The sequence below is a fragment of the Triticum urartu genome, chromosome 1A (assembly GCF_056163025.1).
Source record: "Triticum urartu cultivar PI428250 chromosome 1A, HENAU_Tu73, whole genome shotgun sequence".
Lineage (NCBI taxonomy): Eukaryota > Viridiplantae > Streptophyta > Magnoliopsida > Poales > Poaceae > Triticum > Triticum urartu.
Genome location: NC_141873.1, coordinates 15,434,311 through 15,457,545, shown reverse-complemented (window position 1 = coordinate 15,457,545; position 23,235 = coordinate 15,434,311). Strand labels below are relative to the sequence as shown.

Sequence of the window (23,235 nt, the reverse complement as noted above, 5' to 3'; positions counted from 1 at the left end):
TTATGGGCACTCGACGTCGTGGTATCAGCCAAAGCCTTCGTGACGTCAGCGACTGAGCGGCACGCGCCGGGTTGGACTGGAACGCCTACTCTTGTATAAGGGAGGCTAGGTCTGCTCACCGGCCGCGTACGCAACGTGCAGGTGTGCAATGGGCGATGGGCCCAGACCCCTGCGCCATAGGATTTAGACCGGCGTGCTGACCTATTTGTTGTGCCTAGGTAGGGCTGCGACGTGTTGATCTTCCGAGGCCGGGCATGACCCAGGAAAGTGTGTCCGGCCAAATGGGATCGAGCGTGTTGGGTTATGTGGTGCACCCCTGCAGGGAAGTTAATCTATTCTAATAGCTGTGATCTTCGGTAACAGGACGACTTGGAGTTGTACCTTGACCTTATGACAACTAGAACCGAATACTTAATAAAACACACCCTTCCGAGTGCCAGATACAACCGGTGGTCGCTCTCTCACAGGGCGATGAGGGGAGGATCATCGGTTAGGGTTATGCTACACGATGCTACTTGGTGAACTTACCATCTACTCTCTTCTCATGCTGCAAGATGGAGGTTACCAGAAGCGTAGTCTTCGATAGGACTAGCTATCCCCCTCTTATTCCGGCATTCTGCAGTTCAGTCCACATATGATACCCTTATTCCTTTTGATACCAGTGCATACTTATGTTGCGTAGCTCCTTGCTTGTGAGTACTTTGGATGAGTACTCACGGTTGCTTTTCTCCCTCTTTTCCCCCTTTCTATACCCGATGGCTGCGACCAGACGATGGAGCCCAGGAGCCAGACGCCACCGTCGACGACGACTCCTACTACACTGGAGGTGCCTACTTCTACGTGCAGCCCGCTGACGACGATCAGGCTGGTTTAGGAGGATCCCAGGCAGGAGGCCTGCGCCTCTTTCGATCTATATCCCAGTTTGTGCTAGCCTTCTTAGGGCAAACTTGTTTAACTTATGTATGTACTCAGATATTGTTGCTTCCGCTGACTCGTCTATGATCGAGCTCTTGTATTCGAGCCCTCGAGGCCCCTGGCTTGTAATATGATGCTTGTATGACTTATTTTATTTGTAGAGTTGTGTTGTGATATCTTCCCGTGAGTCCCTGATCTTGATTGTACATGTTTGCATGTATGATTAGTGTACGCTCAAATCGGAGGCGTCACACAAGTCTGGGGACCCCCGTTCTCAGAACGTCGACACCAGTGGCACACAGGTGTCGTGGCGCCGTCTTGGCCTCGTGTGACCCTTCGAATGTGCCCCACGACACAGGTGGTGTCGCGGCCTTGTGCAGTATCGGATGCGTGGAAGCCTTTCGATTGTGTTGATGGTGCAGTGTCCTGGTTTGGTCTTGGCTGGCCAATGCCGTTTGATTACGCTAGCGGTGCTCTTTGTCTATTTTGTGTTGTGTTTTCCCTCTTTGTTCCCCCTTGTGTGTTGTCGGTGTGTGTAGTTTTTGCTTTATCTCTTCTCCCTTGTGCCCCCTTGTACTTCTAGTTCACTTAAACCCTATCTTGCAAAAAGACTGCAAAGTCTTATAGGCAAAAATGAATACAATTCAGGTGGGGAGAATTACTTCTCCCCCTGGTGAATTTTTTTTTAAAAAAGGCATCCTGCCGACTGATGGCATGTGTTGAACAGTCACATCTACCTTTTTTGGCTAGTTATACACTCATGATTATTTTATTTCCATTTTTGGAATTTATTTTTGTTTATCTGTACCAGATATGCTACTTATTACAATATTTTTTGAAAATTGGAATTGTTTAAATTTTATTGTCTGAGATTTAAGCCATAAATCTACTTGGCCCATCACCAATATATGGAATACGACTGGCATCTAACATTGCCCAATCATACTAAGTTTATCAACTCGGTTGTTTATACGCCGGTCAGGTTCAGTTCATTGTACTAGCTAGGTAGCTACCACTCACTCACGGCAAGAGTTAATATAGCACCAACCACATTATATCCTATTAACCAGTTTAGATTATTCTAGTATGTACCAAGTGGTTGATTAATTAGACATGGCGGTTAATTAATGCCGAGTACTGACATATCATACATCTACTTGCTTGCAAATAATTCATGTTAATTGCTTGATGCAGCTTGTTGTGCTTCAGATACAATTTTGACTTGGATTTGGATTGAAATGCAAGGAATTTTACAATGCGAATAGTAAGGCATACAAGTACAACATGCATGCAGCATGCAAGTGCAATCCGGTCCGGTACGTCATAGCCTGCCTTGAGAGCTTCGAGCGACGATAAGATGTCGACAACTGCAACAATGACCTAGATCACGGCTATGATTTTATTCCTGTTCATCTTAATGAACCAAGCACAAACGGTCATTTGTGGCTGGGGTGTGGGTGGACGGAGGGAGCCTGAACCTTGCATGATTACCAATTACCATGAGCGTGAAGCTAGCGTAAAACCAAGCAAGTAATGACAACTGAAATAATAACTAATCACACCCGGTCCATTATACTCAGCTAGCTACTGGCCGCCACAGACCACAAACAGGCTGGCTGGTCGTTCAGATGTTCAAGTTCCTTCACAGTCGGTCTTCACATGTTCAACTCTAGTAACCTTATAATGAATCACAATACGGCAGCATCTTTGGACCAACCTCATTTGATGCTATATAATATGGTTACCTGATTGAACAGGCATGTGACGGCCAGCTATCGACCGCGTCCGGTTGGTGTGACTTTTCTGGAAACCGGCCAAATTTGAGGTTCTAGATCAGCTGAGGTTCCATATAGCATGGTTGTTGGAGGGTATCGATGAGATGTATATATAGTATGGTTGGCTGCCATATGATATATTGTATGGTTATACTTGCAAGAGTGGGCTGTTCTTCTGTCACTCATCGCCAGTAATCATGTTTCAAACCATCGACAATTAAATGCCGGCCGTTGTCCTTTTCAAAGGCATCCTGCCGTCTGGCGGCATGAGTTAAACAGTGGATCATCCTGCCTAGCCAGTCCTTCCGACACACTGGACATTTCCAGAATTATGTGTGACATATCCAAATTGTTCATTTGAGAACCAACATATTTAGAATTGCATACCACTAACAGATGTTGCCTTAACAAGAAAAAAATACACCATTGAAAACTTAGGTGGTATACTACTACCGACATGGTTACAGGGACAATGTTAATTTGTTCAAATCTATTGAACTATGTATTGCAGTGGATCCTAGTTATAAACCAGTAATCTTGATAAGTGCATTTTATAAGTTTATTTACATTGTTGGCTTCTTCTTCCTTGATATGTCAATGTACTTCCATCGGTTCAAAGTTGTAGTTTTTGTTCTGTTTTCGCTCAAGATACAGATCTTCGTTTATCCAGGTCATAAGAGGATGCTAATTGCTTGATACAGTTTGTTGTGGTTCAGATACAAATTTCAATTGAAATAGGGAATTTTACAATGTGAACAGTATAATAGGCGTAAATAGTACACATCCTCATACATGCATCTAGGTACAAATTTCACTGGAAATATGATTGAGATACAAGGAATTTTACAATGAGAATAGTAAAAGGCGTACAAGTAGAACATGCAAGCTAGTGCTAGTACAATCAGGTCCGGTACATCTTAGCGTGGCTTGAGAGCTTGGAGCGACGACAATATGCCGACGGCTGCAACAATGATGGAGAACACGGCCGCGATTCTAGTCCTGTACTTCTTAAGGAAGAGGTACGACCTGAGCCTACGTGACCTCGTCTTCTTGAAGATCTCGATCGCTGTTATTATGTCGAGGTAGAATGTTCCGAGGCGCATGTTCTTGCCAATGGAAGTGAAGTATTCGAGCGCCTCCGTGCTGGTGAGTCCTCCTCCATCGATGACCTGTTTTTTCTGCAGCTCATGCACATGCTGCTTCCGGTCCAGCAGCATGGCGAAGAGGTGGATGTAGGAGCATACAGCGGAATCTTTATCACGAACAAGATCAGGATTAACTTCTTCGAAATCTGGGGTCTTGCATAACTCGAAGGCCGCCATGTTGACGAGCCAGGTCGCATTTGCTTCGGTCAGGTACAGGGGCGGCAAGACGAGATCGCCGAATTCTATTAAGCACCACTGTGTCCTGCGGAAGCGCATGTCCACTAGCCCTGCTTGCATTGCCGTGGGATTCAGCTTAATACCGATGTCAGCAAGCTCGGCCATGCTGATAGATAATGACATGGGCATGTCTTCGGGGATCTTGAAGTCTGGTCTGTCGTCCTCGCTTCCCACGATGTAGAACCGGACGAGGCCGAGGAGATGTGGTGGTTTATATTTAGGATCTACCACGATGTCGTCGGAGTCGACGTTGGAAACCTCTCGGTTTTTCATGCCGCTTCTCATCTTAAGGACGAACTGCTCCCAGGGCGAGCGCCAGGGCGAGGGCGCTGGCGGCATGAGGTTGAAGATGGTTTGAACTACCACCCAGGGGATCTGGTTCTCAAGCATCATGATGTCGGTGGAGATGCGCTCGAAGTGGGCGTAGAAATAGGTGGACAGCGCCTCATGCATCTCGCTGCCGTCGACATAATACCAACGCATGAACTGCACCAAGAAGCAACCATCAAAGAACATCATAGGCAAAAAATCGTCGTTGCCCATATATTTACCCGCCGCCTCATTGTGGTAGTAGAGGCTGCGGGCATCGTCTGACACGGAGCAGACCACACTGTACAGCTCCTGGAGTGAGCGGCCCGAGTCCGTGACGCATTGGCTGGCAGCCACATGCTTCACCCTCTCCGCCTCCAGCCTGCCGGGATGACCGTGGTGGTAAGGGCCGATCGCCACAGTCACCGGGACCTTGTACCGGTCGTCGACATCCACCAGGCTTGGAGGGAACCTGTGCATCTTCTTTTCCATAATGTCCAAATAGTCAGCATTGAACGCTTGCACTACTTCCTTGAGCACCTGGTCCTGGTCACTACAAGTATCGTGTGTGGCTGGGGATGGGGATGGGGATGCATACTCAACCACCTGCAGCTGCATTCCGCTATCACTACCGCTAGGCAAGGATGTTTGGAAGCTAATCCTATGCTCACTGCTCCACGCAGCTGCTGTTTCTTCCATGGACCAACCCGAGTCGCAAGGCACGACCCATGATGGCTCCATGCTCATCGCCCAGCTGCCCAAGAGTACTCAAGGAGTGGACTAGCTACCTACCTAAATACAAACACAGAGTGGCATAGATGAATGAACTACTCATGGAACGAAGAAGCACACGGCCTTGTCGCTCCCCTTATAGACCAACCAGCCAGCCACGTCTCCCAAGCCGGGCAATTTCCCGGCTGGATGCATGTGTGTCTCGGAATCTATCCATGCAGTACACACATGCATGGCTCAGCCTGGGTCCAGAATATATCGATGTGCAAATTGGTAATTTTGTATGCAAATGGTGTTGTTTGATGGTATTATTTATTGGTGAATGTACCTCTGTCCTACGTTGCCACGGTCGGTCTTCACATGTTCAACTCTAGTAAGCTTAAGCATCTTTCGTCAAGAGAACATCAGAGACCATCCTCATTTAATGCTATATAATATAGTTAGCTGATTGATCTGGCATGCATGTGACAGCCAGCTATACCCAAATTGTGTTGCCTTTTCAAGAGATAAAATTTGGATGTACCAGGAAGAAACCACTAAATATTGCGTCCGGTTGGTGTGACGTTTTGGGAAAGCTGTCTAATTAGATGCTCTAGATCAGCGGGGTTCCATATAATATGGTTGTTTGATCGATGCGAATGGCTGTCATATGATATATTATGATATATTGTATGGTTATATGCTTGCTAGAACGAGCTGTGCTTTTCATCACTAGTGGCCAATAATCATGTTTCAAGCCGTCGACAATTAGATGCCGGCCATTTTCGTTATCAAGGCATCCTGCTGACTGGTGGATTCAGTTGGGCAGTCGTATCCTTCCTACATAGCCAGATATTTACACTGGACATTTCCAAATTGTCCTTTTGAGAACCAACATAGATATAAGTTGCCTTACCAAGGAAAAAATACATCACTGAAAAAATAGGTAGTATACTACTACTGATACGATTACAGGGACAGTATTCCAAGCATTTGTCTTGCTGCCTAATAACAACATTCACGTTATTTTTCATGTGGATAAAATTATTAGTTTTCATACTTCGTGCATGCATGTTTGGAGAATACACATGTCTCGTTTACCAAGTCCTAAAGAGGAAGCATTTGACTACTCTAGAATCATGAACAATTAATCATGGGTTTCAATGTGCCATATTATATCGTGTCTTTTTTCCCAGGTACTAAAGAGGAAGTATGTCTTGAGAAACATTTCGACCTTCAAATTTATCACGTCATTATATCCTGTCTTTTTTTCGCGGGGCCTCATCATATCTTGTCTTGGTGAAAGATAAAGTGAAGTGGCCACCGTCACCAAAAGAACGAAAAATGCGGCCACCCATGATGTAGCTGAATAAACAAATGATATGTCATCAACATATTATGTAGAGATTTTAAATTTGTTACTTTGGTACTCTCTCCACTTCTGAATTATAAGATGTTTTGAATATTTAAATATGTACTGCATAAGTAGTTAAATGAGTGAACAAATAAACTAAAATGTGTTTATATATATATTTTTAGAACAACTTGTTATTTTGACCGGAGGGGTATTTGTTATGATAAGAGGATGTCAAGAGTCATAGTCGCCAACTATAAGAAGTTGTACAACACAAGGCTTTTATTTTCCCTTCATATTTGGAATTTAAAAAGACTTGGTTTGAGAAATACCTGCAATGACTTTGATACGTGAACCTGCAAATACCAAGAAAGAAATGAGATAAACAGAAAGTAATTAGAGTAGTGAAGGAATTATACTTATAAAAAGTTGTAAAACACACAAATTAAGTGATGTCCACCGTGGCTGCAGCACATTGCCCTAATATACGAGGAACAAATATATGAAGCTATTTATGGCTTCCCGATTCATTTCATGTCGCCTCCTGCCGGTGTAGCCATGCTAGCTGGAGCTACCGTCAAACAATTAAACCAACCAAGCAAGTAACGACAACTGAAATAATAACTAATCACACCCGGTCGAGTATACCTTAGCTGGCTCCTGGCCGAAACACGACGCCAAACAGGCGGGCCGGTCGTCCAGATGAAGCTTCTTCAGGGTTGGTCTTCACATGTTCAACTCTAGCTAGTAAGCTTAAGGAATCACAGTACGGCGGCATCTTTGGTCAAGACAATATAAGACACCAACCTCATTTGATGCTATATAAAAAGGTTAGCTAATTGATCAGGCATGTGACGACCAGCTATCCCAATTACGTTGAATTTTCAAAAGATGAAGTTTACTACTCCCTCCGTTCACAATTATAAGATGTTCTGGCTATTTCAACATGGACTGGACTGCATATGGATTGAAATGAGTGAATAAATATACTAAAATGTGTTTATATATGTTTGATTCAGAGAAAAACAAACAGCTTATAATTGTTAACAGAGGGAGTAGATGTTAGAGTTATTCATAAGAAACTAGTAAATATTGCGTCCGGTTGGTGTGACGTTTCTGGAAACCAGCAGAATTTGATGCTCTAGATTAGCTGAGGTTACATGTAGTATTGTTGTTTGATCGATGCGATATATATGGTATGAAGGGCTATTGTATGGTTAGCTTATACTAGTTGCTAGAGTGAGCTGTGCTTTTATCACTTGTGGCCGATAATCATGTTTCATGCTATCGACAAGTAGATGCTGGCCGTGTTCCTTTTCGAGGCATCCTGCCGACTGGTGGCATGTTGAACAGTCGCAACTTCCTACATAGCTAGTCCGATCCTTCAAATACACTGGACAAATCCAAAATTGCAGGTGACATTTCCAAATTGTCCTTTTGAGAAGCAACAAATGTAGAAGTGCATACATATCACTGATAGATGTTGCCTTACCAAGAAAAAAAATACATCATCAAAAATATTGGTATACTGATATGATTACAGGGATAATCTTCGGTTGTTCCAATCTAGTGAACTATGTCTTTTTAGATAAAGGGGATTTCACTCAATCAATATATCAAGGTGAATTACGGTAACGGGGAGGAAGACGAATTCCATGCGGTGATCGCATGTTCCAAAAGCAGAGCCCTAAGACATGCGTTGAGAGATGATTGGAGGATTCCACCTGAAAGGGAATTCCCGTACAAGAGTTGTGAACTTCCCGTGCAAATACTGGCCAGTCTAAAGCCTCGTACTCCCGTCGAACGGCGCATGCAGTGGACGGCCAGTGACCAGTGCAGATGTGACAATCCACTTCCCGTGCTATGGCATTCTCCGGGACATGAAAGCTGCGCTCGCCATCTTCTCGGAATACAAAGTCCGCTTTGCTACCCGTGTGTGCAACCAGCTTGCTCGTGAACTTGCGGCTGAAGCTACAGAAAGTGGAGACCAGCTGATCATGGCAAATGTTCCGGATAGGTTAACACATCTAGTACATTCTGATTTGTAACCCTGCCTGAGTCTGGACTCTAGCTCTCAGAAAAAATATCAAGGTGATACAATCGCATTGAGAGAAAACCTGGGCTCTGCATAACACGTTGCACACAGTCAACACATCTGACACAACCAAAAACAAAATATTTTTTATAGAAAACTGAAATGGTTCAGCCTAAGGTTGGGCGTATTCTATCCGGAGATTACACCGCCATCTAAGATGGGAGAAAACCTCCCTAGTTGTATGATCCAGACAGATAGACGCCATCATACAGAAGTCGTCGTCGCCGTCCGGCCTCTCCAAGATAAACCAAGTACAGAGCCATCACATACATGAGTGAATGTGTGTAACTTGCACAGAAATGAAGCACAATTTTTTTTGTTAAAAATCCCATCATCTCTAGAAAGCCACAAAGCCCAACATAATGTTGCCACCCCCCCCCCCCCCCCCAAGATATGTGAAGAAAAGTATTTATCAATATCCCGCAACCAATTACCGATTATATTACGTGCACAATGTGGGGGTAAATATTTGAAGCTACTTCAACTACAACCCACATTGAACAAGAAAACTTACACGAAAAAGGTGTTTAATATACTCGTCATGTTGGCAGAAGACGCACGTCTTGCTCCCTTGCCAACTACAGCGTGAAAGGTTATTTTTGGTCAAGATCACACCTCTATTTAGAAACCAAATGAATATGTTCACACAAAGAGGAATTTTGAGCTTCTAATCTTTTTTATTTAGCAACAGGAACCTTTCTGTGGGCAAACGCCTCATATAAAAACTTGATAGTTTGTAATAATCAATTGCTTCTTTCTCCAACCAAACCGAGTCGCAAGGTACCACCCATGATGATGGTTCCATGTGTTGGGGAACGTAGTAATTTCAAAAAAAATTCTACGCACACGCAAGATCATGGTGATGCATAGCAACGAGAGGGGAGAGTGTTGTCTACGTACCCTCGTAGACCGAAGCGGAAGCGTTGACGCAACGTAGAGGAAGTAGTCGTACGTCTTCCCGGTCCAACCGATCCAAGCACCGTTACTCCGGCACCTCCGAGTTCTTGACACACGTACAGCTCGATGACGCACCCCGGGCTCCGATCCAGCAAAGCTTCGGGGAGGAGTTTCGTTAGCACGACGGTGTGGTGACGATCTTGATGTTTAACCGTCGCAGGGCTTCGCCTAAGCACCGCTACAATATGATCGAGGTGTAATATCGTGGAGGGGGGCACCGCACACGGCTAAGGAACGATCACGAAGATCAACTTGTGTGTTCTAGGGTGCCCCCCTGCCACCGTATATAAAGGAGCCAAGGGGGGGGGGGGGTGCGGCCGGCCCTAGTAGGAGGCGCGCAGGAGGGGTCATACTCCTACCGGGAGTAGGACTCCCCTCCCTTTCCTTGTCCAAGTAGGAGAGGGGGAAGGAAGGGAGAGAGGAGAGGAAGGAAAAGGGGGGCGCCGCCCCTCCCTCCTTGTCCAATTCGGACTAGGGGGAGAGGGGGTGCGCGGCCAGCCCTGGCTGCCTTTCCTCTTCTCCACTTTAGTCCCATGAGGCCCATTAACCCCCCCCCCCCCCCCGGGGGGGGGGGGTTCCGGTAACCCCCCGGTTCTCTGGTTTTATCCGAAACTACCCCGGAACACTTTCGGTGTCCGAATATAGCCGTCCAATATATCAATCTTTTTGTCTCGACCATTTCGAGACTCCTCGTCATGTCCCCGATCTCATCCGGGACTCCTAACTCCTTCGGTACATCAAAACTCATAAACTCATAATATAACTGTCATCGAAACCTTAAGCGTGCGTCCCCTACGGTTCGAGAACAATGTAGACATGACCGAGACACGTCTTCGGTCAATAACCAATAGCGGGACCTAGATGCCCATATTGGCTCCTACATATTCTACGAAGATCTTTATCGGTCAGACCGCATAACAACATACGTTGTTCCCTTTGTCATCGGTATGTTACTTGCCTGAGATTCGATCGCCGGTATCCAATACCTAGTTCAATCTCGTTACCGGCAAGTCTCTTTACTCGTTCCGTAATACATCATCCCGCAACTAACTCATTAGTTGCAATGCTTGCAAGGCTTAAGTGATGTGCATTACCGAGAGGGCCCAGAGATACCTCTCCGTCAAACGGAGTGACAAATCCTAATCTCGAAATACGCCAACCCAACATGTACCTTTGGAGACACCTGTAGAGCTCCTTTATAATCACCCAGTTACGTTGTGACGTTTGGTAGCACACAAAGTGTTCCTCCGGTAAACGGGAGTTGCATAATCTCATAGTCATAGGAACATGTATAAGTCATGAAGAAAGCAATAGCAACATACTAAACGATCGGGTGCTAAGCTAATGGAATGGGTCATGTCAATCAGATCATTCAACTAATGATGTGATCCCGTTTAATCAAATAACAACTCTTTGTCTATGGTTAGGAAACACAACCATCTTTGATTAACGAGCTAGTCAAGTAGAGGCATACTAGTGACACTTAGTTTGTCTATGTATTCGCACATGTATTATGTTTTCGGTTAATACAATTCTAGCATGAATAATAAACATTTATCATGATATAAGGAAATAAATAATAACTTTATTATTGCCTCTAGGGCATATTTCCTTCACCATGCTCATCGTCTACCTTAACACAAACATAGCAGAATGGCAGAGATGAATTACCAATGGAACAAATAAGCACATAGCCTTGTAGCTCCATTTATAGACCAACCAGCCAGCCACATTGCCCATGCCGGTCTCTTCATTCACTCCACGTACGATTTCCACTTGACACAGATGATTGATTAAGGACCCGTTCTTTTGAGGCTTATGAGTGGTTTCCAAAATAAGCTGCCCCTATCAAGCTTATTCTAGCAGACCAACCTAAATATTTATTCTAAAAGCATACTAATTAACCCTTAACTAGTAGGCCTCTAAAATAAAATTTTAGGTTGGGCTGCCAGACTAAGCTGGGTAAAGGGTGGCTTATTTGGACAACCACTCATAAGCCGCAAAAGACCTTCCCTAAATTCCCCAGCTGGATGTGTGTCTCCGAATTAATCTATGTAGTCCATCACGGCCCACAAATGGCTCAGCCTGGATAGGTGATCCAAAATCTATCTGATGGCCAGCTATGGAAATCTGCTCTACAAAACTCTCTCATTAGGTGAAAGGAGAAAGTCCATGATATTTACATTTTTATGGATATTAATATTATGTGACATTACTACAGGAAAAACATGTTTGCAATGTGATGCCAAACGGGAAATGTGATGCAATTCATGTTTTTACATGTGACATGTGATGCAGTTCATATTTGATGTGTCCATGGACAATTAACCTTCCTAAAAGAAGGAGAAAAGAGAAGGCGGCCCGAGATCACCGGGGTTCCCTCACCTCTGGGGGCTGCTCTAACGGCGGCAGTGGGAAGGGGAACCCTGAGATCTTGTCCCGCGTCTGTGCAATAGTCTAGGTTTTTTCAATTAGTATCTTTGTTTGTCCATGGCTATGTCTCCGGTGGTGGCGATGGCAGTGGCCGATAAGGTTGATCTTGCAGTGACAGGTGCCTGCCGGACGTGAAACAAGGTGATGTGTGGGGACGTCAGTTCTATGGGATATGACAGAAGGTCCATCAGAACATAGGTTGATGTGAGATATATCCATGATTTTTTTTTACTTTTGGAATACAAAATTATGCCAGTCATAATGGTTGTTTTCATGTTGGTTTTGCAGGGTCATTTTCTTGGATCAATCTTAACAGCAAAACGTGATGTATAAGAGAAGGCTTGATAGATCAAAAGTATTGGCGTAAAAGACAAAGGAAGGCGATACGAAGGCCAAACAAGCCTTGCAAGTCAACTTTTGAAAAACAGAAAATAGATGGCAAGCGCACATGATTTGCAATAATGTGGTTAGTGATTTGATCATGAAAGCAACAGCTGGATAGAAAAATCTTCACATTTCGTCTTGTGCAACCACAATGATAGGAGTAGAATGCTAAGTGTTTGTGTCCACCTCACCAATCATCCTGTCGCGATACATATCTTCCGCTAATTTTGTGATCTACAATAATCATCAGATTTCTTTAGCTGCAGACAATATGTGTTTTTTTAAGAATAATGATTATATCATAAGATAAATTCGTGTACGTGAGGATTTGAACACTCTGGCGGGATTGTACGTCCACTTTTCCTACCATGTGCTAACTTCTTTGTAAATTGATGAAACACACATCTAATAATTGTGTGGTTACTCTGAAAATCCTTCTAAACTAGCCATCTAGTATTTTCCTCTTTTATTCATATACTTGGTTCCTACTTATAACATGTAAAAGATTAGAATATGCAATATGTCATGCTCGTAGCTGGAAGCCAGCCTGTAGATTTCTCAACTAATCAATTCTTGTATGGCAATATATTTTTTCTAGGGTGATACCACAACTGTTTCCATTTTTCACCTCGCAAGAAAAGTACTCTATGCATTTTGAACCAGAAGCATGTGCTTTTTATTTCACAACTATATTGTTGTGGAGTGATTTTTTATGAGAAATTAAGTATCCGGTGAAATCAATTACACTTAAAATTTCACAAAAAACACGTTTGAAGGTTTTTATTTTTTTCTCAAAAGAAAATGGTACGATAGAAACATGATAAACATGTGAAAAAATGAAGTTAAAATTCATTTTCATTTGGGAGGTAAGAAAGAAAGTTATGCATGAATATCAACATGTAAATTCGTCAGTGGCATACGCTTCTATCGTTTAAAAGGATGGCGATTTTGCAACGTACTGTTTGACTGGGAAACATGCACCTTTTTTGTTTTTTGCGAGGATAGATAAAGAGTTAGTTGAGCTCGGGGGTGGAGCCAGGATTTAGGTATAGGGGGGCCAAGCGAAGTAGAAAAAAATTGTGACAATTACATAGTAGAAAAAAATTCCAGTGATAATTATAGAGAACAGGTTGAGAACTTGCACATCAGCCTCCTTAACAATTTTAGTATGCTGAGAATTCGAAGCAACCAGCTTAGCAAATAATTGTTCTTAAAGGTGTTTGGCTTCATAGTTGAGGAATTTAATTTCAGATGGGACAGGTTTAGAAACCAAATTAAACTTAATGGTATTTGGCAGGGCTTTTTTTCTCATCATAATTGAGGAATTTCAATTTCATATCTAGACATTTAATGGACTTGTTGTACAATGTTTACCAACATTAACGGGTCGTTGCTTGCGGATTGGTTAATTCTCATGCCAAACTTCTCAAGGCATATACAAGTCATGCCTTGAAGAAAAAAATTCATGTTCGAAAAAAAAGTCATGTCTTGAAGAAGAAAAAGATCATTAGCAGCGTCCTGGCCATAGCCAGCCGGTCAATCATCGTTAACTAACTTTAAGATTGACGTCAGATAGACATGAACCATATAATACTAGTTAGTCACACTAACTTCAAGCATGCATGCATGTTAATGGCAGGCAGATACACTACACACTCTGTAATCACATACTAGTCTGAACCTAATACTTACACTCCAAGCGGTGCATCCCTCCTGAAACTATTTGCATTTGGGTGCTGATGAAAAGGAACTTAGAACATGTATAAAGACATGGCATCAAACAATTTGCCATGCCTCGTAGGAGTATATTAATGCCGATGAGTGGCATAACTATATGTAGCTAAAGTCCGAAAGAAATAATAAGTCACCTTTCTCGGGCTTATAAACCACTGGAAATAAGCCATTACGTTAGCTAACTACCAAAGAAAATATGCGAAAGTGAAATATGGTTTTCCACACCGTCACGGGTAAATTGTGACCTCGCCTAGCTAATGCATCAGCCACAAAATTTGCCTACCTTGGGAAAAAGTCGCGATTGTTTAGGTACTAATCTAATGCTTAATTTTGATATAATGGTATTCACAAATAACTATGGTTTAACAAGAAAAAAAACCCATCTAAAACAGCCCACTAGAGCGTATAAAAATTGTAGGATGGCTGGAATTGTTGTTGCATATTGATCTGACCCTAATATGGGGTAGATGTAGGAGTACAACATGGGGAGAGGATTGGTGTACAAGGCAAGTCATTGTTAGTTTTAACCAAATCTATGTCTATCTCTCCTAATTCCTAACTAACACGTTTATACTTCTAACAGAGCGAAGATGTCATGCACTTGAGATGACAGCCCACTCGGAATAGTCATCCATCAGCTCCTTCTGTCCTGGTCCTGTACTTTGCCACAGAGGAGTTATATATCAGAGGCGCGTTTCTTGCGACAAGTTCTAAGCTACGTACCATACCTCTGTGACTTGCCAGAGTTGGGGCACTAAGAGTCATCTCCATCGAACAAAGATTGATGTGCTCTCGGACCACACTCCCTCTCCATGAAAGCAAAATATAGTCTCAACAAGAAAGAAGATATTATAACAAAAGATCATTCAATCTTCCTTATTCAGTACAATATTCCATGCATGACATGTTTGACAGGGACACCAACGGGAGATAATACACAACTATACTAGCACATGTATTTTAGAAAACATAACTTAATAAATATTCTCCGATCTAAACCATTCAGGTGACAGATTAGTTCACTTCTTGATAGACAAAGCCATCTGAGCCCGCTTCATCTTGGCAAACTCAACCAACTTGCTGACATCTGGCAGGGCCACCTTGGCGGCGTCCAGTGCGGTGAAACGCTCCACCCACGCCAGCAGAAGTGGGGTGCTGGCGATGTCAAAGGGTTTGCTACCACATAACTCTTCAGTTCCCTGCAAAAATCCCAAGAGACCGCCCAGTGCAATGTCCATGTATCCAATGCTATCACCGCCAAAGAAGGGCTTCCCCTTGGAGCATTCCTTGAGAGCCCCCTCCAGCGTGTGCACCGCCGCCAACATCTGCTTTATCCCCTCGGTCTTCTCCTCCTCTCCGTCGGCCGTGAACGCCACTTTCCACGGGATAACTAGCTGCATGCACCAAATAGCAACATTAATCAGCTCACCACATACATAATTGTGGAATCAACAACACAAAACACTATAAGAGTAAACCTTCTGGTCAATGTAGTCTACCCAGAACCGAGCAATGGCACGCTCGTATGGGTCAACGGGCAGGATGGAGGGGCCTACGGTACCATAGGCATCGTCGATGTACTCTAGGATGACGACGGACTCACAGATTGGCTTGCCGTTGTGGATGAGTACCGGCACCTTCTTGTGCACCGGGTTGGAGGCGAGGAGCAGGTCGCTCTTGTTGTCGAGGTCCTGCTCCACGTACTCGTAGCTCAAGCCCTTGAGGTGGAGCGCGAATTTCACCCTGGAAACCCAGGGGCTCGCCCATGTACCCAGCAGCTTCAGCTCGTCTTCACCGGTCATTTCTCCCTTGCGTGATACCTATGGATATGACTTGAACTTCAGTGTTAACTACTGTGTTTGCTTGCTTGCTTGGCTGAGCGTGGAGTGATATATATAGGGTATGGGAGGCAATAACAATGCATCATCCATGAGGCATGTGCTAACGTCAAGGACACTTATTTTGAACAATCACTTAGTGTCCGGACATTGAATAGACTTGTTGTTTACTCTATTTTTAACACATGTACCATGATCACTTATTTTATCTCCATGTTTTGAAACACCACAGCAACGATTTCAGTGCTTAGCAACATTAGTCAAGGTCGTTTTCTTGCCGATTAGTTAACTTTCATGTCAAGTTTCTCAAGACATTAGTCAATGTCTTGGACATCCCCACTCCCCAGCCGGTCAGTCATCGTTAATTACTTTAAGATTGATATCAGATAAGGACATGAGCTATATAATACTACTAGCTAGTCGCACTAACTTTAAGCATGTATCCATAACAATGGCAGGCACAGACTAGTCTGAACAGGTCGAATGCCTAATACTTATGCTCCAATTAGTGCATCCTTCCCAGTAGCAGGGGATTTACACAAATATAAGTATAACTTCTCCATCTCCGATAATAAACACGAGGAGAGAATTAGTGCAGATGATAAATAAATCACTCAGTAGCAGGGGAATCAAGCACCTAATTAAATTAGTTGGCCCTATCATGCAAACAGACAGTTTGCATAAGTTGCATAACATCTTCCCAAGTTGCTCATACAAGTTCCTCTGCTCCTCGTGCGTCAGGTTTCTAAAGATCTGTATGTTTTGCAAAACAAATAGTACGCCGTGGATGCATGAGAACCACGATGAACAGGATAATGATAAAGATCAAATAAAAATCAACAAGGTGCTACAGATACGTACCTGATCCAAGATTGCGTCAACAGAGAACATGTGGGGCGACATGAACGATTGGTGGTATATGTATGCAAAAACTGTCATAACCATCTGGGGAAAATGCGCAAGAACAGTTGTTATTTTCAGCTAAACTGCACAGCCTAGGAATATATCGGATCATGAAGAAGTTCATTCAAATTTGCACATTCAGCTAATTTAGAAACAGCAGCAAGATGGCCACATGCATCGTTCTGATGCAGAGGCCGGGGGATAACCTCCTTTTTGAAAAAAAAAAGAAACAGCAGCAGAATTTAGGCCACAACAGACGAAGCTCGAGTTCTCTACCGACGTATACGAACTATACATGGCCAGCCTCCTGATAACAGGGTCCAGCCGTGTTGCTGCCTGAAGATCTCCTTCGCTTTTTACCATCACGCTATCCCCCTGTCACAGAGCACCTTTCTGAATTTATGCCCAAGTGTTCAGAAATTGGCAGAGAATGAAAATCGCGTCAGTAGTAGGATCACTAGGTCTAATACCTTTGAAACAAGATTTATTTCGTGTTTTCCACAACGTCCACAGGACGTAAATAGTTTGTGAAAAGTAGAACATGGTATTGTGAAATAACTCAATACTGTATGACCATGCGGCTGGAATGTTGCTGTTAGAAATTATCATTACGCAGATACCTCCACCTGCATAACCGCAACCCACGCCCACATCAAGAGGGAAGTGTTCCGCCGGCAGCCATAGGAACCACAGCCATGTATGGGCGCCAAATGGCAAATTGTTCATTAATTAAATTACTGGCGAGTGGAAGTCCATGACATTGTCTACTCCCTTCGTCCTGAATTACTTGTTGTAGAAATGGATAAAAATGGATGTAGCGAAAACTAAAATATGTCTAGATACATCCATTTTTGCGACAAGTAATTCCGGGAGGAGAGAGTATTATGACCTACGGGATGATCAAAATGACTATAGTGACAATTTCAAGACATTGATATGTGAACCAAATTTTGATCCAATTTTTATGTACAACCTTCATTAGCGATCCCCTGATGCTATTCTAAATAGTACTTGCAGGTGTTTAGAATAATATTAGGGACATATAATTAAGGGCTATGATTAGGGACACCCGTATGCCAATATGGCTGCATATGTGCCAGCTAATTAGTGTTTTATTATATAGTAATAAGAGCTCGCTTAGTTGGACTGTCTGGTCATACTGCTGCTGGTCTCTCTCTCACTCAGAAGAAATATTCTTTGGACCTCCTTCGACGTGCGGGTTTGTTGAAGTGTAAACCTATCACCACACCCAAGGCCGTGACAGAGAAGCTCTCTGTTGATATTGGTGTGCTTCTCTCTTCGGATGACGCTACAGAGTATCGCAGTATTGTTGATGGACTACAGTATCTTATCATTACTCGACCGGATCTTTCTTTTGCAGTTAACCGTGTCTCCCAGTATCTTCATGAGCCCCGTGACACACATTGGTCTACAGTCAAACGCAATATGCGTTATGTTCATCTTACTACTTCCTTTGGTTTGCATACCTCCTCTGGAGTATTGTCTGCCTTCTATGATGCGGACTGGGCGGGGATTCCAGATGACAGGCGATCTATGGGGGGATATGTTGCGTTCTTTGGTTCAAACTAGATCGCCTGGTATGCTCACAAGCAAGCCATTGTTTCTAGGAGTAGTACAAAAGCTGAGTACAAAGCTTTAGCTAATGCTACTGTCGAACTCATTTTGGTACAGTCCCTGCAGCGAGAGTTGGGTATTCCTCAACACATATCTCCAGTTATAACGTTGGAGCCACATATCTTTCATCCAACCCTGTCTTCTATGCAAGGACAAAGCATACTGAAATTGACTTCCATTTTGTGAGGGAATGAGTTGCACAAAAGCTACTATAAATCAAGTTTATCTCGTCTAAAGGTCAACTTGCGGATGTTTTTACAAAGCTGTTGCCACTTCCTTTGTTTGAAGTCTGTCGGCGCAATCTCAACCTTCTTGACACCGAATAAAATTGAGAGAGGGTGTTAGACTCCGGTTTATATACGACTGTAATTACCATATGTCGTACATACCCTGTATATGTATTCACCATATGCTATATAATGAGAACCAATGCACTCCGTGCGATCCCTCAATCTCTTCCTCTCGTACAACCACGTCTCACAATGTGTGAGTTCCTACACAGCTCTATTCTTCTTCTCTGCTATCACGTGAGCAGAAAATACTCCTCGGATCTTCATCGTCTGATCCTGGGAGAGCTAGCTACTGTGTAGTTTAGCGTTTAGCTAACAGTGAAAGCTTGAGGAGGGAGAGAGAATTTGTGTCATGTGAAGGGATAATAGGAGTAGCCACGCCATGGGATTAGAAGGTCCGTACAAAAGTGAAGAGTATTACGACCACTCAAAAGTAAAGAGTTCTTATTCATACCGACTGGTAGTAAAGTCCTTTCCCACGCTAGCATGTCTAGATGGTATGCATAATGTGATACATGCATGCCATCGCAGGTCAGGTGCATGAGAAACCCAAAAGCCTAGTTAGACAAGAAACCGGACATGATTGGCGTTGTGGTTTGCCTAGCTGGAAGTGACCATGGGCATAAATGGCATCAACAACAAGCTGATTTTTTTCGGGAAAATGGGAACACCCTAACGATTACGCATATCCATTGGCACATCGATCCAGATTGATCAGCAAGCCCTACCACTTGTATTTGGTCGGCACAAGCAAGAGAGGTGTCTTCTTATGGATGCCGAGTCCTCCCGCCTCTTCCATGTTCATATCCTCAATCCTCAGCCCCTCCGGGAGCTCCCAGTCAAAGCAATAGAGCAAGTTTGCCAGGGTGAACTCCGTGGTAGCCACCCCCACGTCTATCCCGGGACACATCACTACTAGGGAAAAGCCTAGCAGTAGCGCGGGTTTTAGGTATATCAGTAGCGCAGGTTTTAGGTATATCAGTAGCACGGGTGCCCGCGCTACTGATACGGCGCTACAGCTAACTGGTAGTAGTAGCGCAGGTGCCACCCACGCTACTACTACATCCGTTAGTAGTGGCGTGGATACCACCCGTGCCACTACTAACTAGTAATAGCGTGGGTCTGGACCCTCGATACTGCTAACTAATTAGGAATTAAAAAATAAATTCCAGCCATGGCTGCTGCTGCTAGCTAGGCGTCATCATCCTCTTCATACATGGTCGATGATGATCCTAGAGGGGATGAAGTCGTCCATGGTGATACACCTCCCCTTTGCTGCCCCTACAAAAAAAGAGACAAGGATTAGAAGAGGAAGAGAGAGATAGGTAGGAGTAGGTGCAGCAACTCACCGGTGGCCGCCTGAGTTGGAGCCGAAACCCTAGATGACGCCATGGATGGCGCTCTGCTCGATCTGGAAGATGAAGAGAGAGAGAGAGAGAGAGAGAGAGAGAGTGGGGGGTGAGAGAGAGATTGAGAGGAGTAGGAAGAACAACTCACCTGTGGTTGTGTCCATGGCGGATCTGGCCGCCGCCATGGATGGCGCTCTGCTAGACCTCCCTCTCCTTCCAACATTAGAGAAGGAGCAGGAAGGAGGGGGCGGGGGCTGCGGTGGGTGTGGAGGTCGCCGGATTTGGGGTAGGCATGAGGTGCGAGGCCGGCGGTGGTGGTGGATGAGAGGAAGGGAATCGCGGGTGGGAGGGAGAAGCGGAATTGGAGAGCCTATGGAGAGAGGCGGGAGAGTGAGGAAGAGAGGAGGGATTCGACCAAGGATATGGAGACTTCACATACCTTGTACTTAGTAGTAGCGAGGGGTATAAACCCGCGCTACTGAAAGGATCGAGATGGACCTAGAGGGGGGGTGAATAGGTACAATTACAAAATTTTAATTATGACTTAGCAATTTTAGGCAATAATGTGGAATATGAAAGTGGGCCTAACAATTGCAAGTGTAGTACTAAGTGCTATGCAAGTAACACAAGTATGTAAGGAAGCAAGCACAATATGATATAAGTAAGTGCTAAGAGACAAGTAACCACAGGTAGAGAGTTAGGTTAGGAATAACCGCAACTCCGGGAGACGAGGATGTATGTCGATGTTCACTTCCTTGGAGGGAAGCTACGTCACCGTTAGAGAGGTGGATGTTACCATGAAGGCACACCAACGCCACGAAGGCTCACCCTATTCTCCCTTTGAGACAACACCACGGAGGCGTTTCTCAACGACTAGTGGTAGACCTTGGGGTGGTCTCCAAACCCTCACAAACTTTTCCAAGGGTAATCACAAGGGTCGATTCCTCTCCGAAAGACTCCTACCGCCTAGGAGTCTCCAACCTCCAAGAGTAACAAGATCCAAGGGGAAAAGTTCAAGACTTGCTCAACTCACGATTTGCTTCGGTCACAAGAAGGAGAGGGGGAAGATCTTTCTTTTGATTGGAACAACTCTTCGAAACTCACAAGAATAAAACCGGGATCTAAGATTTAGTGTGTGAGCAAGGGAGAGGGAGAACTGGTGTTCTTGAGGTGTGTTTGAGTGAAGTGTTCAACCTTATCTCGAAGAGGTAAGGGACTATTTATACCACAAGAAAATTCGAGCCGTTTAGACAGAGATTGACCTGCCCGGATGACCCGGAAGACCATCCGGATGATCTGGCTGAAGGCCCGGATGTAAGTGGCAGTAGAAGAGCTACGAGGAGCCCGGATGATCCGGATGACTGGCCGGATGATCCGGCTACATCCACCAAGGTTCTGTGAAAATAGGGGCAAGATTACACGGATGATCCGCGACAGGATCCGGACGATCCGGGCACAGCCCGGATGGTCCGAGACAGGATCCGGATGATCCGGCTTCAATCATCATGGTTCTGTGATGGAGGGCGCACATTATCCGGATGATCCGGCTTCAATCATCATGGTTCTGTGATGGAGGGCGCACATTACCCGGATGATCCGGAGCAAGGTCCGGACAATCCGGGCTTAGCCCGGATGATCTGGGGATCCGTCCGGATGATCCGGCAAGGAGTTTGTGCACAGAAACAGGAGTAGTAGGTTTTGTCTAAGGGGTTTTGCTAGGGATTTTTGGTGCTTTGTGAAAGAGTTTTTGTGAGACAAAGTATGAGCAAGCCTTGAACCTATACCTCAGATCCCCTCTTAATAGTGCGGGATTCCTATTACTCAAGAAATATAAAAGAGCACAATGCTTCCTCTTTGTTTGCTCCTTTCCTCATTGATAATTTGCTTGAGTAATATCTCACATGATGTGATCATGATGCACATTAGAAAGACGAGAGAACTAACGACATGTGTATATACTTAGCAAACACGGTTAGTCCCCTATATGTAAATTTGTCATCAATATCAAAAATAATCTTTAAGAGCAAGATTGCACTTTCAATCTCCCCCTTTTTGGTAGTTGATGACAAACTACATATAGCACTTAAAAAGTGAAATGTGCTGCGAATAATTTTAGGAGAGTAGTCCGCTATGTGTTTTTAGGAGGAGCTCCCCCTTAATATATGCAGGGATGTGTTTCAAAGAGAGCTCCCCCTTAAAGTATGCATAGGAATGAAATGATAACATACAAAATCATGCACATATGGTGAGGATACCCTCATTCGAATAAGATGTTGTAACAGTAGTGTAGTAATACACCATTACCATTAACATAGGCAATGATAACAACGAATGAAGATAGCCACAGAAGATAGCATACTTAAGCTCTTAAATAGTAGCAAAGACTCATATAAGGTAGCATAACACATGACCAAGGTCTTACATAGTAGCATAGACTCATATAAGGTAGCATAACACATGACCAAGGATCATTACAATAATAATAATACAGACTCCAATAACTAGAGCTCAATAAACATAGCAGGCTCACACTTATACTCCTAAGAATTACATATCCCCCTTGGCAACAAGTACCGAAAAAGGAAAGAAGTCCGAGAAAGTAGGAGGATCACTCAGCATCCTCATCATCATCATCACCATCACTCAGATCAGCAGGTGCAAGGAAGAACTCTGGAAAATCAGTGGCAGAAGAAAAGTCGACCTCCGGAAGAGGAAGCCGATCAGGAATGGGCTCATCAGGCTCAACAGGACTGCCAGGGCGTGCACGGAGACGAGCCCTAAGTGTATTTTCCTCCGAGATACGGCGAACCTCCTCGGTAGCAATGTGAGTGGCGGTGTAGCGGCAGGTATCAGATATAGCTTTATGGGACTTCCCAATAAAGCGAGCCAGGCGGTCAAAAGGCTTCACGAAAGGTTTAGTGTGGCAAGAAGAGCTCTCGGCATGCGGAGGAGCAGGGGCCTTCCCCTGGAAGACTCATCACGCGGACTCCATAAGGAGTGCGTGGAAGTCTTGACAATGGAACACGGATAAACCGAGTCGATGACTCTCTAAATGAAGGGGGCATGAGGAAGTGTACGAACCTTCAGACCACTAGCCATGCGAATCTCATGCCATAGGAAATCTGCCATGTCAATGGGACGGTTGGGAGCCTTCCTCGAGTAGTACATCAA

At 44.2% G+C, this 23,235-nt stretch overlaps 2 protein-coding genes across 2 annotated transcripts; both read right to left on the bottom strand.

Annotated features, from left to right (window-relative positions):
- Positions 1 to 3,434: 3,434 nt before the first annotated feature.
- On the bottom strand, positions 3,435 to 5,228 carry LOC147988419 (UPF0481 protein At3g47200-like). The gene has a single exon (XM_087539686.1). It carries the CDS (start codon positions 5,126 to 5,128, stop codon positions 3,608 to 3,610), a length of 1,521 nt encoding a protein of 506 aa, XP_087395812.1. The 5' UTR covers positions 5,129 to 5,228; the 3' UTR covers positions 3,435 to 3,607.
- A 9,668-nt stretch (positions 5,229 to 14,896) lies between these two features.
- On the bottom strand, positions 14,897 to 15,920 carry LOC125536564 (putative glutathione S-transferase GSTU6). The gene is made up of 2 exons (XM_048699839.2): positions 15,528 to 15,920; positions 14,897 to 15,443 (listed from the first exon to the last, which is right to left on the bottom strand). The coding sequence occupies exons 1-2, from the start codon at positions 15,849 to 15,851 to the stop codon at positions 15,069 to 15,071; spliced, it is 699 nt and encodes a 232-aa protein (XP_048555796.2). The 5' UTR covers positions 15,852 to 15,920; the 3' UTR covers positions 14,897 to 15,068.
- Between the last annotated feature and the right edge of the window lie 7,315 nt (positions 15,921 to 23,235).

Bases quoted from the DNA above. Each gene is read 5' to 3' on its own strand.
- LOC147988419 (XM_087539686.1), bottom strand. From the start codon at position 5,128: ATGAGCATGGAGCCATCATGGGTCGTGCCTTGCGACTCGGGTTGGTCC.
- LOC125536564 (XM_048699839.2), bottom strand. From the start codon at position 15,851: ATGACCGGTGAAGACGAGCTGAAGCTGCTGGGTACATGGGCGAGCCCC. The intron at 15,444-15,527 runs GTTTACTCTTAT...TGGTGCATGCAG, and splicing joins TAGACTACATTGACCAGAAG to CTAGTTATCCCGTGGAAAGT.